At 41.4% G+C, this 15,450-nt stretch overlaps 1 protein-coding gene across 1 annotated transcript in view; it reads right to left on the bottom strand.

The window, feature by feature from the left end:
• The window catches only part of LOC117361317 (aldehyde oxidase 1-like), a 174,901-nt gene that overhangs the window by 19,579 nt on the left and 139,872 nt on the right, over positions 1 to 15,450 (bottom strand). The window contains exons 28-32 of the mRNA XM_033946482.1: positions 10,916 to 11,044; positions 10,371 to 10,445; positions 8,704 to 8,756; positions 4,989 to 5,103; positions 464 to 529 (exon numbers count right to left, since the gene is read on the bottom strand). Coding sequence (XP_033802373.1) covers positions 464 to 529; positions 4,989 to 5,103; positions 8,704 to 8,756; positions 10,371 to 10,445; positions 10,916 to 11,044 — 438 coding nt within the window. The remainder of the gene's footprint in view (positions 1 to 463; positions 530 to 4,988; positions 5,104 to 8,703; positions 8,757 to 10,370; positions 10,446 to 10,915; positions 11,045 to 15,450) is intronic.

The raw sequence follows: 15,450 nt of genomic DNA, 5'->3' as shown, positions 1-15,450 counted from the left end.
GGTAACTATCACAAACACTGTGCAAGGTTGCCACCTAGTGACCAGACTTAGGAAGCATGCCAGTCAGGTTCTATAGAGAGGCATGGTTTGTGGTTCCTAGCTGTGAAATGCCGCTGTGATGACTGGCCCAAGTTGGAAGAAGAATATATAAAGAGGGGAAAAACTCGGAGTCATTGCAAATGAAAGTTCCTGGCACCTATTGAAGGCCAGTTCCAATTCAGCTGGAAACCCAAAGAAGTAGGAGGCAGCTGCCAGGAAAATAAGTAAGAAAAGCCAGCTTTTATTAAGCTGCGCTAGAGGTTTTAGTGCGGGCCAGCACAATAAATGCTCCAATGCTCATTATGAGTGTTGGAGCACTTAGCTTGTTGGCTTATGCTGAAAACCTCTAGCGCAGCTTGATAAAAAAAGGGGGTAAGTACTTAAAAAAAGAAAAGAAAAGTGAAAATCCTGCTGAAATGCCTACCTGTCCGATATCTACGCCTGGATTTATGCTGCGACCGATATCTATGACCATGTCTACTCTGACATTCTGTGAACAAAACACACAATAGTCGCTACAATGTAAAATCAGATACTTTTAGAGGTTCTTCTAGAAATGTACAAAGAACATTAATGGTAACTGTAAAAGATAAAATTCTAATTGTTAGCAGCAGTACTTCATATTCTGTGTGAAACCCATAGGACTGTCTTGTTGGCAAGTAGATAAATCTTAAATGATCTGTGCATAGGAGCTAATGGACCGGCTGTGAGGCAGGGCTCTTTAAGCACAGTGAGCTGGCACACATCTATTCTCTATTTCAATAGGTTTATTAGAACAAAGATGTGTGAAAAATAAGATAAATAATCAAACTCAAGAACTTTCTCAGTAAAGCCAGTTAATTTGTTATATTAATTAATTAGGATCTTTAGATTGCTGTCAGAGTATATTACTCCCTTACAGCCACATCTTCACTGATCCTTATCTGTGTTTCTTTTTTTCTCATAATTTTCTTTATATATAAATTATTATTTGAAACGTGTAAAGATCAATAACTTACAATGGCATGTAGCTAGATTGGCTTGTGAAGATTTTTGTGAAAAACCGGTATTATCATATCAATGAACAAAGAATGTAGGAGAGACAGTTAATTCCTGTGTACAAACTATACTGCAGAGGGACATTCAAGGATATCGCTCTACTTGTGGGCAATGCCAATGGTGTCCTTATGTTATGGTAGGTGATAGTTGGCAAGACTCCATTTCAAAGAAATTTTATCAAGCAAGAAAAGTAACTGATTGTGATACTCCAAATGTGGTATATATAATCCAATGCCCTTGTCTGAAATTGTACTTAGGTCAAATGTCTAGAGTCTAGAGTCTAGAGACAACGAGACTGCTCCCCTGGTTCGACACTGGCAGCTGATGGACCATACACTTGAAGACATCAAATGGCGCTTTATAGATATTGTTAAAGTTGGGTGGGAGGGAGGTAACATTGAGAGATTACTTAACTATAAAGAACATAGGAAACTATGATACATGTGAATGGGATGGATTATAATATTGAACAATCCTTAAAAATACTAGGAGTAACCCTGGATAAACATCTCACATTGGAAAAACATTCTGATTTAGTATTTAAGAAAAGTATCTCGGTGCTCTGGAAACTCCGCACCATTAAGAAGTACTTTGACGAAGCTTCCTTTCGTCTGTTAGTTCAATCTTCCATTCTGAATATTCTTGATTAATGTAACATCATATATTTGGGCGCTTTCAAGAAAATCCTCAGAAAATTAAGGGTGGTTCAGAATACGGCTGTCCCCCTTTTATCAAAAGCTCCATTGGCTGCCATTGGAATCCAGAGTTTTGTTTAAATTCTCATGCATTTGCTACAAAACAGTATTTGGCATGCTACCGGGTTATCTTATCCCTTATTTAACATTGAATTACACTAACAAGAGCTCTCGAAGAATACATTTGTTTGCATATCCCTCAATAAAATCACGTCATTACAAAAGGCTTCTTGAAAGAACCTTTTCTTTTCAGGTGGCCAAACTGAATTTATGGCTTGCCAATACTGTGTTAGAAGCCTCTTCTTATCTAGATTTTAGAAAACAGATAAAAACTCAATTATTCAATAGATTGGGTTTTTAACGCTTTTTATTATTTTAACATTTTCTATTTCATTTTTAAATTGCCTGTATCTTTTATTTGGTATGTATTTCTCCCCATTGTATGCATATAACTCATCAAATCTTAAATGAAATGCATTGTTTGTATTATCCTTAACTGTTGTGAACCATCTAGAACTTTTGGGCAGTATATAAAAATAAATTATTATTATTATAGATGAATATTTCTTCTAAACACTTTAACCCCGGTGGGCTTAAATGAAGACATGGAATGGATGTCATTGGGATAATTACTGAGTATGGAAATTGCTTGAGCAGAGTAATAGGCAACAGTTAAGAATACACTGAATGCGGGTTTATATGTGATGTGTGTGTACGTATATCTTAATGGCATCAATAGAAATGAGGAATTTTCTGTGGGTCATAACATGCAACATGATATATTTATAGTAATGCTGAAACCATATGCCCATTCAGAAATGAGTACTAACGATAAAAATATGAATGGATTTTATTTATTGTATGTATTACGATTAGAACCAGCGTAAATACTGGTTTGAATGAATAAAGCTGGCATTAAGGGCTCCTTTTACTAAGATGAGCTAGCGTTTTTAGCGCATGCAGGATATTACCGCACGCTACACCATGCGCTACATGGCTAGAACTAACGCCAGCTCAATGCTGGCATTAAGGTCTAGCGCGCGGGGCAATTCCCCGCGCGCTATTCCTTGCGTTAAAGCCCTAACGCAGCTTTGTAAAAGGAGCCCTAAATTCGATTGGGTAGTTACAGCTACCAACTAGAAATAGATGAGCAAGTTGGTGTGAATGAATACTATCCGAAAGAAACCACATCGGTTGACATATAATGCTGACGTAAGCATCAAGGTTTTCTAAAAACATGAGGGTCAGTAATGGCCGCAGTCATCTTTGTAATACATTAAACAGTAGCGATGCTGGTAAGAACAAAACTCACCTCCTGTATATCCTCAGTGGAGCCGTTTATGAAGTAAATTTGATTTAGTATATTAAGAAGAAACAAGATTAGTATTTAATTTGATAATATCAATTTTTATTTTTTTTAATAGTTGTATCCTGCACCTCGACCTGATGAAGTAGCTGAAACATGATTCATGTTGGGAGGGGTGTCATGAAAATTTAAGATAAGTTATTGATCTTTATATGTTTCACATAATAATTTATATATATAAAGAAAATTTAGAAAAAAAAAAAAGAAAAACAGATAAGGATTGGCTGTAAAGGAACAATATACTCTGACAGCAATCTGAAGATCCTGATTAATTAATATAACAATTTAACTGGCTTTACTGAGAAATTTCTTGTGACTGATTTTAGCCTCAAATAGAACAATATTCTGAATAGAGAAAAATAAGATACACATCACATTTTCTAACAAAAAATAATTGGGCCAAGATTCACACAAAGTTACACATTCATCAGCAGTCAGTAACAGCCAGACTCTAAGGGCTCCTTTTACTAAGCCGTGCTAGCGGGGTAAACGTGCTTGACTTTTCATCACGTGCTAACCCCTTCACTGGCCAAAAATTGCCGCCTGCTCAAGAGGAGGCGGTAGCGGCTAGCGCGTCCGGCGGTTTAGAGCGTGCTATTACATGCGTTAAACCGCTAGCGCGGCTTATTAAAAGGAGCCCTATAAATGAAGTGCAAGTATCTGCATAGAAAATTGTATGCTATTCTGAGATATGCATGCAACTACACTGGCTAATGAGCCAATTAGGAGGAGCCTGAGGTGCCTGAGCCAATCAGGGCCTTTGGCCCCTCCCCATGCATCACATGCTCCCCATGCATCAAGTTACGGCCGGTGGAGCAGCAGGAGCATGAGGACTTTGTGCTTCTTCCTGCTCCTGAAGGTCGCTGGAGGCCTATGGAGCAGGAGGGACTGAGCACCCCTCCTGTTACCGTTTAAAGGTATGGGAAGGGAAGGGGGGCACAGGTCGAAGGTGGTGGTGGGGTTTCGATGGCAGGAGAGAGTTGGCATCCCTCCTGCCATATCTAATGGGGGGGCTGATGGCAGGAGGGAGTGGGCATCCCTCCTGCCATATTTATAAGTGGCGTTGTGGTGGGAGCATCTGGTGACAGGAGAGAGTGGGCATCACTCCTGTCATTTGTGGGTCACAGGGGGAGGCGCATTTGTCGGGGAGCGGTGGTTTTTTGACAGGTCTGCCTGTCATTTCTATTCATTTTTTATGGAAAAAAATGAAGAAAAAAGACAGGCAGACCTGTCAAAAAACCGGCAGACGGGTTTTAGGCTATTAAAACCTGATTCAAAATAGCCAAGCAATTGTTAGTGAATCAATCGTGTGGCTATTTTGCATGAGGTTTTACTAATTTACATGGGTGGATTGGATCAGGTCGGAGATTCATCACACAGTAGTTTAGTGAATCGGGTCGGGGTCATGGAACGATTGCAAAACCAGTAAAACTGGTTTTGTGATCGTCAGTACAGGATCGGAAGCTTTAGTGAATCTAGGCCTTTGTGTTCTGTTTGTCTGTTTTAATTAGGTTGTAAGCTCTATTGTATGCACTTTTGTAAGCTCTATTGTATGCATTTTCATTTGGCTAGGGGATATATACCGCTCTGATTTTGGTGGACAGCGTTCTTCTATGTACAGTTCTCACTGAACAGAAGGGATGGCAAGAACTTCCTGTCGATAAGAAAGATCAATTGAAACACAGAACCATTCCTTCTGCCCTGCGCATGGAAACGTTTGTTTGGGTTGCCCCAGGTACATTTAGGCAGAGAGTGAGCCCACCAGGACAGATAGAGAAAAATGCTTGCATACCTGAATGTAAACCACTTAGGCTACAAGTGGTATCTAAATAAATAAATATAGACATCACCTTGTGTGCTCCAGTCAGACAGTCAATTTCTACTTCCGAACATGCGGCACCAAAAACAAAATAGGGACTTGGGTTGCCTTCCCCTTTCTCCCAGTTCATCTCTGTGTCGTAGCCTCTGAGAGAAGCAAAAAACAACTTACTAGCACTGCAGCTCTCTTTGATCTTGGCTAAGTCACTTAATCTTCCCTCAGATATTAACTTAGATGGTAAACTCTCTGGGGGAAGGGTCCAGGGAAATACCTACTATACCTGAATACCACTTGTTTTGAATTACATCAGTTAGGGATATGCTTTATCTGAATGTAATTCTGCTTGAGCTACAAATGAAAAAGGCATGAGCCAGTGCCGGATTTACCTATAATCGAAATAAGCTATAGTTTAGGGCAGGGGTGCCCACACTTTTTTTGGCTTGCGAGCTACTTTTAAAATGACAAGTCAAAATGATCTACCCCTTTTACTAAACCACGACAGCCCCTTGCTGCTCCTGACGCTCATAGGTTCCCTGTGCTAAAAAAAACGTTATTGCGGTTTAGTAAAAGGGGGCTATAGTACAAAACATAGACAGCAGATATAAATTCTCAAAATGGACACATTTTGATTACTACATTGAAAATAAAATCATTTTTCCTACCTTTGTTGTCTGGTGATTTCATGAGTCTCTGGTTGCACTTCCTTTTGACTGTACATCCAATATTTCTTCCCTTCTTTCTACCTCCTGCATGCTTCCTCTCCTCCACCTCATTCCATTCCCCAACCACCATCTCTCTCTGTCCCTTCATGAGTACAACTTTTCTTCCTCTCTCCCTGCATGCCCCCTGCCACCCTGCCACTCAACATACTTCATTCCCTCCCCCAACTTTTTCTTCCTCTCTCCCTGTCTGCTCCCTGCTACCCGACATGCTCCATTCCCTCCCCCAACTTTTTCTTCCTCTCTCCCTGCCTGCTCCCTGCCACCCGACACACTCCATTCCCTCCAACTTTTTTGGGGAATCAGGGAGAACGCACAGGCAACGTGATCGACTCGTGTTACCCTTGCGATCTACTGGTCGATCACGATCAACCTTTTGGGCACCCCTGGTTTAGGGCCTCACAATCTGCAGAGGCTTCGCAAAAGTTCAGACAGTGATTCAGCTTTCTAAGATAAATTAAAAGTAATCATTACAGTAACACATAGAATCAGTGATCTGCAGCTTTCCAGAGGGAAAAGTTAGTAAGCAATGTCTCACAACTTGAGGTTCAACAAATGCAATAGGAAATAGGTAGGGGGGAGGTCAAACAATAAAAACAGTGTTATTTAATGCTTGAGCATAGGCTGAATGGGAAATTTAATAGTGGTAATTTGGATAAGGAAACATTTTGAAGCCTTCTCAGCTCTGGTCCACAGAATTCATACTCTTTCCAACACTTATTTGCCCTGGCACCATAGGATATAGGATATACTTTACAGTGATACCTTGGAATTCGAACTTAATCCGTTCCAGAACCCCGTTGGAGTTCCAAGTCGTTGGAGTTCCAAGACAGTTTTTCCCATTTAAAATAATGGAAACTGGATTAATCCGTTCCTGGGTCCCACGATTTCAAATTTTAACAGTAAATACACTGGATTTTAAGGTACAATATTAACAAATAATAATAATACAGTACAGTATTTTCCTCACTACACTACACAAAGGCGAAAATCACATGAAATTCTTTCACTACAGCTTCTGACAATGAACTGAACGACGTATGGGTGGCCCGAGCGCCTGGGAAATGTACGCACAAGTACACATGAACAACATGCAGGGCGTTCAGATTCCAAAGCAGCGTTTGGATTCCAGGGCAAAACTTGCTCAAATTTTTTGTTTGTATTCCAAATTGTTTGAGTACTGGAGCATTCGGATTCCAAGGTATCACTGTACTATGAAACATTATAATGAGTGTTAGTCCTTAAAAGCTAGTGAAGACATATATTAAATTAGTCCAATAAAAATATTGTTTGGTAAACCTTTATTTCCATACATTCAAATGAACTAACATTCATTCATTCTTCCCCTTTTTCTAAAGGTTACTGTTAGGATCATCAAAGAGTAGAAGATACTTGTCTGCCGTAATTGTGGGGTGGGGTGGGGTGGGGCGGGGGGTGGGGCTTCCATTTTCTAAGACAAGCCCAGAGGGTTTCTCAACTCTGTCCTTGGGGAACTCCAAGTCTGTCTGGTTTTCAAGATATCAAATAACATATAAAATTGCCCTTTTAATATTCGGAACTCTGCAGTCAAATGCCCCAGCCTTCATAGACAGATTGCTGATTCCATATGACCCACCAAGATCCCTAAGGTCCATATCTCAATTTAACCTCAACATTCCTTCCCTAAAAAATATTGGCACACGCCGTACCTCAATTTTTTCAGTTACAGCCCCTACAATCTGGAACGCTCTTCCACTATATTTAAAAATGGAAAAAAACTTTAAAAAATTTAAAAGCAACTTAAAATGTTTCCTTTTTAACGACGCTTTTAACTGAAAAAAAAAATAAAAAAAAGAGGCTCATTTTAGAGAATAAATAAATAAATAAATAATATTTGTTTTTAATTCATACCCATTCCCCTAATTCCTTTTGTGTTTACCTTAAATGTTCCTTACATTTACTTTACCAATTGTATTTCTTACCCCCTTTACCATTTGTGTTTATTGCATGCCTGCCCATAATTACCTAGTACGTTTTGTCGTCAGTTATGTCGATTATAGAAAGTTTGTTCTAAATGTTATATTTTCTTTTTTGCTGTAATGTTATTTTATATTCTGTACAACGCTTTGAAGAAACAAAAAAGCGTTTAATCAAAAATCGAATAAACTATCAACAATGACTAGGCATGCGATTTTAGCATTCATTGTATGCAAATATACTGCATCTCATGCCTATTCAGTATGGATAGCTTGAAAACTAGACTGGCTTGGGGTTCTTCAAGGACAGAGGCTCAGATTCTCAAAACTTTAACGCCGTTGCTAAACTGTTTTCTAAACTGTTTTCCGGCAGTTTAGTCTGTAAGCAGTTTAGCGATGGATTATGAAAGTGCACCGGGTAGAGGAATTTCCTTACTCGATGCAGGCAGCTGGCAGGAGCAGGTCCGTGTCCTTCCCGCTCTTCATCTTTGAGGTAAGGGGGGGAGGGGATGGCAGGGGAATGCAGGGGGTGGCGGGGTTTTTTTACTTGCCAGCAGGAGAGAGTGGGCATCTCTCCTGCTGCTGAGGGGAGGGGAGGAGCTGCGGTTAGGTTTTAGTGCAGCGGGAGAGACATGCACACGCACATGCATAATGACTTGATATGCACGTTTCGGCCAAACTGGCCTGCCTCAGGAGTCTTAAAGAGTCTTCAGTCTTTTTTTTCAGCTGAAGTGCGTTTGGCATTGTGTGCAACTGTGTGTCCTGTTCCCTGAGTAGTCGCTATTGGTGTGTATACATATTCATGTATTACATCATTTGACACACCTGCTGAAGACTCTTTAAGACTCCTGAGGCAGGCCGGTTTGGCCAAAACATGTGCATGTTGAATCAATGGGTCATTGGATGAATTAATGAGTTTTTGGAAGAATAAAGGCATTTGAACCATCAGATGAGTTGAAGGACACTTTATTTGTGCGCATCATTCTGATTAGGACAATTCCACTCTGTTTTTGTACATTCAACTGAAGTCCAGCTTTGTGGCCCTAGATTTCACTTTTATTTATTTACATACCTATAGAATCCAGTAGCTGAAAGGCTGATCCTTTGCAGAAAAGCTGCTCCTGCCTGTAAAACAGAATTAAATGCAAAAAAATCAAAGCAATGGTGTAGTAAGGTGGGTGTGGGGGATGCCTCGGGCGTGGTCTTCCTTGGGGCACTGGCACTTCTCCTGCTCTCCCTTCCTCTACCTCCCCCTGCCGTGCGCACGTTCATGCGTCCCTTCCCCTCCCCCCGTGCCTTTTTTTAACTTCAGCATGAGCAGGCACGAGCTTGCTGCTTGTGTCGGCTTCGGTGCTCTCTCTGATGTCACTTCTGGGACCCGTGCCTAGGAAGTGTCATCCGAGAGAGTGCTGAAGCCAACGCGAGCAGCAAGATAAAAAAAAAAGTACGGGGAAGGGGCGTGCGTGGCAGGGAAGAGGACAGCAGAGGGGTGCTGCTGCCCCAGTCACCGCTTACCCCCATTACACCATTGAATCAAAGCATTCCCTGTTTTACCCATCAACTGACAAGTGAGTAGAAATGAGTAGGGATAGCAGAGACACACTGTGTGTAACATCCTCTGATTTCTTTTGCAATGTGCAAGGGAACAGTATTGTAACATGGGGGCAGATGCAGCAAATCTCACAGTGGAGCTGCATACAGTAATTAATGGGCAAACAAATTACTGCCACGGTAGTAATGGGCAGTTCATTTATAAATGCCACCTTTCCTTTCAGTGCCTGAACAGTGACTGCTTAGGCACTGAAAGGAAGGGTAATATTAAAGTAAAAAAGGCAAGCATGCTGCAGAAATTTGCCTATCCCATCCCAACCCTAAAATCATCTGATCCCTTTCCCTCCCAGCCCACTACCCTGATATATAAAAAAAAATTCCCATGCCCCCCCAAACATGGTCAGCCCTCTCCCTCCCAAACTGTTTCCCTAGTGTCTATTAGCAGCCTGCCTGCCCAGAATTTAAAAACAAGAAATCCTTGGTGTCTAGTGGCATTCTCCTATCCTGTCCTCACCCATCTAACCTGGTACCTCGTGATGGGGCAAGAGCAATGCCCACTTGCTCTGTCCTGAGGTGCCATCTTCAAAATGACAAGGACCTGGCCCACCCAGTGCATTTGGGATGCATTGGGCCTGGCAAGGTCTGCTATATAATGGAGAACACCCCCCCCCCATGTACTGCCTCCATTGTATACAAATACTTTTCATACATATTCATTGGGGAAATCCTGAAAACCCAACTGGATTGAGGACCGACATTGAATACAACTGGCATGCTGTAGTTCTACTTGAATCTGGGCCTATTACTTCTTCATGAGCGTTTTCTCTATGAAAATGGCGTTATTGTGAATAATTAAAAAAGAAAAAAAGTTTTAACTAAAGTAGTGCTGTGAGTAGAGAAAGGGTGTATGCACACACTAGGATAGATTTCTAGAACTTTCCAAGATTTTGTAGGTGTCCATTGAAAATTCTCTTTCATAAAATTTCTGTAAAGCTCAGAGATGTCAGCTGGCAATGAAAAACTAAGTTACAGAATAATCACATCCATGGAAAGCACATCATTAATGCTAAGTGATGCTTATTATTTCCTCATTTTGTGCTTTGATGCACACTTCTTAAGTGAAAGGGCAACACTTTGGAGAAGTTGATTTTTTTACTCCACATACCATAGATATAATGTGACTCTTACCCATTCTGTCCAGGTTCCTCCTGGGTTCTGCTTAATGATGGGCTCAAGGCGTTGCATCAGAGCTTGACAAGCACGCTGGGGAGAGTAATACAATAGAAATACTGTTAGTGAGGTGGTCCCATGGCTCAGCCTATGCAGTTAGGTGTAGGACTTTCCACTCCAATGGGGCCAGCAGGGTTTGGGTATATCGGGGAGAGGATGTGACTGAAATATGGGGATAAAGGTAACAGGTCAAGGGTTCTGGCAAACAGCAGCATGGAAGCATCAAGTCAACAAAGTAAGCTGAAATCACTTGTACAGAACCCACCCAATATTCAGGCTATGGGAGATATCTGGCTATTTCCTGTGGTCGGTGGCAAAACCAGAAATTCAGTGCCGGCGCCATATCTGGTGACCCACATTGAATTTCGGGCTTACATTTGGCCAGCCAACACATAGCTGGCTAAGCCAATATTCATGAGCTGGCCTGCTAAGTCCCAGTAGTCAAAGACAGATCTTATATGCTTGAAGAAACAGGAACCATAAGGAGGTGATAAGCACCCAACCTGCACTGCTAATCCATTGACGTCTGTGCCTATAGACCCTGCGGAAGGGTTCATGTTCGGGACCGCTGTTGTACTGGTTTCACAGATATAAACATTCGACATTGGTATCTTCAGTTCCCGGCTTGTAACCTGCCAAGTTTTCATGGAGGAAAAGGCAACATTAATTGGAGTTTGTTTTTGCAGATAATATAGAATGCTGTATCTTTATTGTTGCATATATAACAGCATATATTTGAAGCAATTCAACTCATCAGTCTCTGATTTTATAACATGCTACCTACTGTATGTGGGAAATCCCAAAAGGTGCCTACTTTAAGCCTGTTTTATAAAGGTAACATTCTGTAGGAGCCCATGAGGATTATTTCAGAAGCTCTATTCTTGTTTTGGATGTCAGAAAAACTGTCATTTAGATGTCCATATTGCATGGACATCCAAATCTCAGTTTTACAAAGGCAGGTTATGGATGTCTTAACACTGCAGTATGTTCACATGGCAAGATGGCTTGGTCTGGGTATGTTTTGGGCAGGCCTAGTGAGGGCCCAAAATATGGATGTTCAACTCTGGTCACAGAATGTGAAGGGACATCCATGTCTAAACAGATGGATATTGTTATTTAGACCTGGTACTTGTCATGTCCAGTTTTCAGAAAGGTGCTTTGATTAAGGAGCTGCCCACTGGAGGGATTAAGTTAGGCCACCTCCTTAATTCCCCAGTGGTGGTTGTCTCCCTCCCTCTCCCCTGAATATGAAATCAGCAAGGGATACCAGACTCTAACAGCTTCAGTTACTATGGACATTCTTTTTTTTTTTTTTAATATAATATTTCTTTATTGAGCAAACCAGTACACACATAACATAACAGAGTAAAGGGACATCCATCAATCCAGAAAAAACCGCCCTACCGAGCATACAGAGAGCAAAGGTCATAAACACAACCAAGATCAGATGTCTCAGAAACAAGAGGTGCTCAATACAATTTTCCATGTACAACCCTCGGAAAACCCCCCCAGGACATATCGTAACACCCCAATACTATAACATACATTAGAATACACCGTAGAAAACCGGATCCAAACCACCCCTCAACCCCCCCCACCCACCCCTACTCCCGACCTGTGAAATATATATACGAAATACACAAAATAGACAAAAAATAGACAAAATGGGGAGGAAAACTAGGTCAAAAAGGGAAGAAGAAGAGGAAAAAATAAAGAGAAAGAGAAATGAACCCCATAAGAGAATCCAAGTAAGAATGAGTCTGAAGAGTGAGAGTACAGAAGAGGACAGAAGACCCCATTAGATGCTAATAGTTCAATAGTAGACTCCTCTCGCGATGGGGAAGGGACAGCCAATATTCCTCCCATACATCCTGAAATCGAGACCACCTTCGTTCATCCCGAGTGCCCGCAGCCCGTCTTTCCAAGAGAGCTAAGTCATAAAGAGACCCCTGCCATCGAGAGAAAGAGGGAGCATGCGGCTCTCGCCAAAAAGTCAAAATGGCTTTCTTAGCCAGCAAAAGGGCCTTAGAAATCAACTGCCGCTGCCCAACAGTGCAACCATGAAGCTCCACCTCCTGGTAAAAAAGAGCTACACAGGGGTTACAGCTCGGGAGCCCAACTATGGACATTCTTAATAAGGCTGCATGTAGAGCCAAGGAGTAGTCTAAGAGTTAATGCAGCTGACCAAGAGACAAGGGAATTAGGTTCAAATCCCAATTTAATTTTTTTTTTAAATTATAAGCCTTTCCCCCAGGGACAGAAAAATACCTACTGTCCTGTTGCAAGCCTGAAGGTTAGTGAACATAAGAACATAAGAAAAGCCTTCCTGGGTCAGACCAATGGTCCATCTAGCCCAGTAGCTTGTCCTCACGGTAGCTATTAGTACCTGGCAAAACCCCAAATAGAGTAGTTTAAGCCTTGAAACCAGTGCTGGACTAGCAAGTCGCTATTTAAGCTAACCCCTTCTTCTACTAAACCGCGCTAGTGGTTTTAGCGCAGGGAGCCGTGCTTAATGGCCCACGCTGCTCCTGACGCTCATAGAGTTCTTATGAGTGTCGGGAGCGGCGCAGGTCATTCAGCGCGGCTCCCTGCGCTAAAACCGCTAGCGTGGTTTAGTAGAAGAGGCCCTAAGTGTTGCTGATTTGTAAGGAAGGAAAATGATAGTATTTACATTGATGAAATAGTTTCACTACTAAAATTAAATACTATTAAGTACTTTTGAGCAAGAGATACATATCAGTAAAGATATCTTAATGGTTTTTATGAAAGAGACACACACCAATAATAATATATAAAAATACCAAAAATATTAATGAGATAAGGGAAGGGATGGAGGAATTGGACTTGGGATAACGTATGTTATGTGAGGTCCTATGCACTGAAAACTGTCAATACTGTATGATATACCTTCCTCCTATTTGACCACTTGAGGGTTGTTTAACTGGGTTTGTGATGAAAAGGAGAGAAAAAATGAAAAATTTGAATTAATTAAGGGCTTCTTTTATCAAGCCACGCTAGCGGTTTAAAGCGCGTAATAGCGCACGTTAAACCGCCGGCTGCGCTAGCCACTACCACCTCCTCTTGAACAGGCGGTAGTTATAGGCCAGCGTGGGGGTTAGCGCGTGATGAAAAGTCGCATACGTTAACCTCACTAGCGCTGCTTGATAAAAGGAGCCCTAAGGAAAAAGTTTGAAGGTATATCTGAGCCAAATATTATAATCATATGAAATGATAATTACATTTCCGTTAACCCTGTTTTGTCTGAATTATTACAGTAGTGGGTGGGATTCTAATTAAAAAGATCTGTCTTCTTTATATTTAAAAGCCCAAATAGTAGCACATTCAGGTACAGTAGGCATTTTTATGTTCCTGGAGGACTCACGATTAAAAAAAAGAAAATCACAAATAGCTGAAGTAGGATTTGAACCTGGATCCCTTAATTCTCAGCCCATCAGCTACTCTTGTGCTCTACAAGGACATCTGTGTGGCCATTTTATAAGACTGATGTTCCTATGCTGCCACAAAGATACACTATTTCAGTTTGTAAAATGGATGTTCATGCAGCATGTTTTCAGCACATTGTTGTTCTCAAGAGACTGTATCCTTCTCTAAAAAACATGTAAGATTTTCAAGTTTATTAAAAATTTGTTTGATCGCTTTACGTAGAATTTAAGCGATTTACAATAAAATAAGGGGAAACAAGTAATGGTATAAAAACAAGACAAAAGACATGAGCGCAAAAAAGGAAAGAAACAAATAAGGGTAACATGAGTGGGAGGGGAAGGACATGTTTAAAAGAGAGAGAGGATTAATGAGTGGAAGTAAAGGAAGAGTGGATGAGTTTAGGATTCAAAGGCATCTTTAAAAAGAAAGCGCTTTAGAGATCTCAAGTTTCAAGTTTATTAGGTGTTTATATACCGCCTATCAAGATTATCTAAGCAGTTTTTACAATCAGGTACTCAAGGATTTTCCCTATCTGTCCCGGTGGGCTCACAATCTATCTAACGTACCTGGGGCCATGGAGGACTGAGTGACTTGCTCAGGGTCACAAGGAGCAGCGCGGGGTTTGAACTTATCTTGAATACAAATACAGGATGTCCGGTGTAGTACTCGGAGAGACCCCCAGGAAAGAGACTTGGGAGTACTGGTCAACAAGTCGATGAAGCCTTCCGCGCAATGTGCAGTGGTGGCGAAAAGGGCGAACAGAATGCTTGGAATGATTAAGAAGGGGATCACGAACAGAGGGGAGAAGGTTATCATGCCGCTGTACCGGGCCATGGTGCGACCCCACCTGGAATACTGCATCCAGCACTGGTCACCGTACTTGAAGAAGGACACGGTATTACTCGAAAGGGTCCAGAGAATAGTGACTAAAATGGTTAAGGGGCTGGAGGAGTTGTCGTACAGCGAGAGATTAGAGAAACTGGGCCTCTTCCCCCTTGAAAAGAGGAGACTGAGAGGGGACATGATTGAAACGTTCAAGATAATGAAGGGAATAGACTTTGTAGATAAAGAAAGACTTCCTATCGAAAATGGCCTCTGAGGTGGCCCCTGTTGTTATTCTGCTTTTTCCCAGTACTCTCTGCTTCTCTATCCAAGCTTAGGTTACAAATGGGGGAGTGGGTGGAAGGAAGAGCAACATACGTGAAGGCTAAGGCAATTCTCAATAGAAGGGAATGCATTTGAAAACACCCACCTTCTTGATGATGCCTTAAATTAAAAGTTTGACGGAGGGCTGGGAGTGATGGATGTCATTGCCACACTCTGGCCAACAGTGTTGTAGCTCTGCATGATAAATATATCTGGTGGCTTCCCTTCAGCTAATTTGAATTCCAAGTGGCTCTGATTTAAAAAGTAATGAAAACCACTGTTCTACACAAATATACGATTGTACTCTCTTGTTTTTATAAAAAATGCAAATATATTGCAACTCAACCCTTGCTCTGTCCTAACTATTTCCCTGGGAACGCCTACACATGGCATGTGTATAAGGAGGGGAGAAGTGCTGGGCACCAGAGAAGCCCAGTTTAAATCATAG

Source organism: Geotrypetes seraphini, chromosome 5 (assembly GCF_902459505.1).
Source record: "Geotrypetes seraphini chromosome 5, aGeoSer1.1, whole genome shotgun sequence".
In the NCBI taxonomy this organism is placed as follows: Eukaryota; Metazoa; Chordata; class Amphibia; order Gymnophiona; family Dermophiidae; genus Geotrypetes; species Geotrypetes seraphini.
This window is presented reverse-complemented; position numbering and strand designations above follow the sequence as displayed.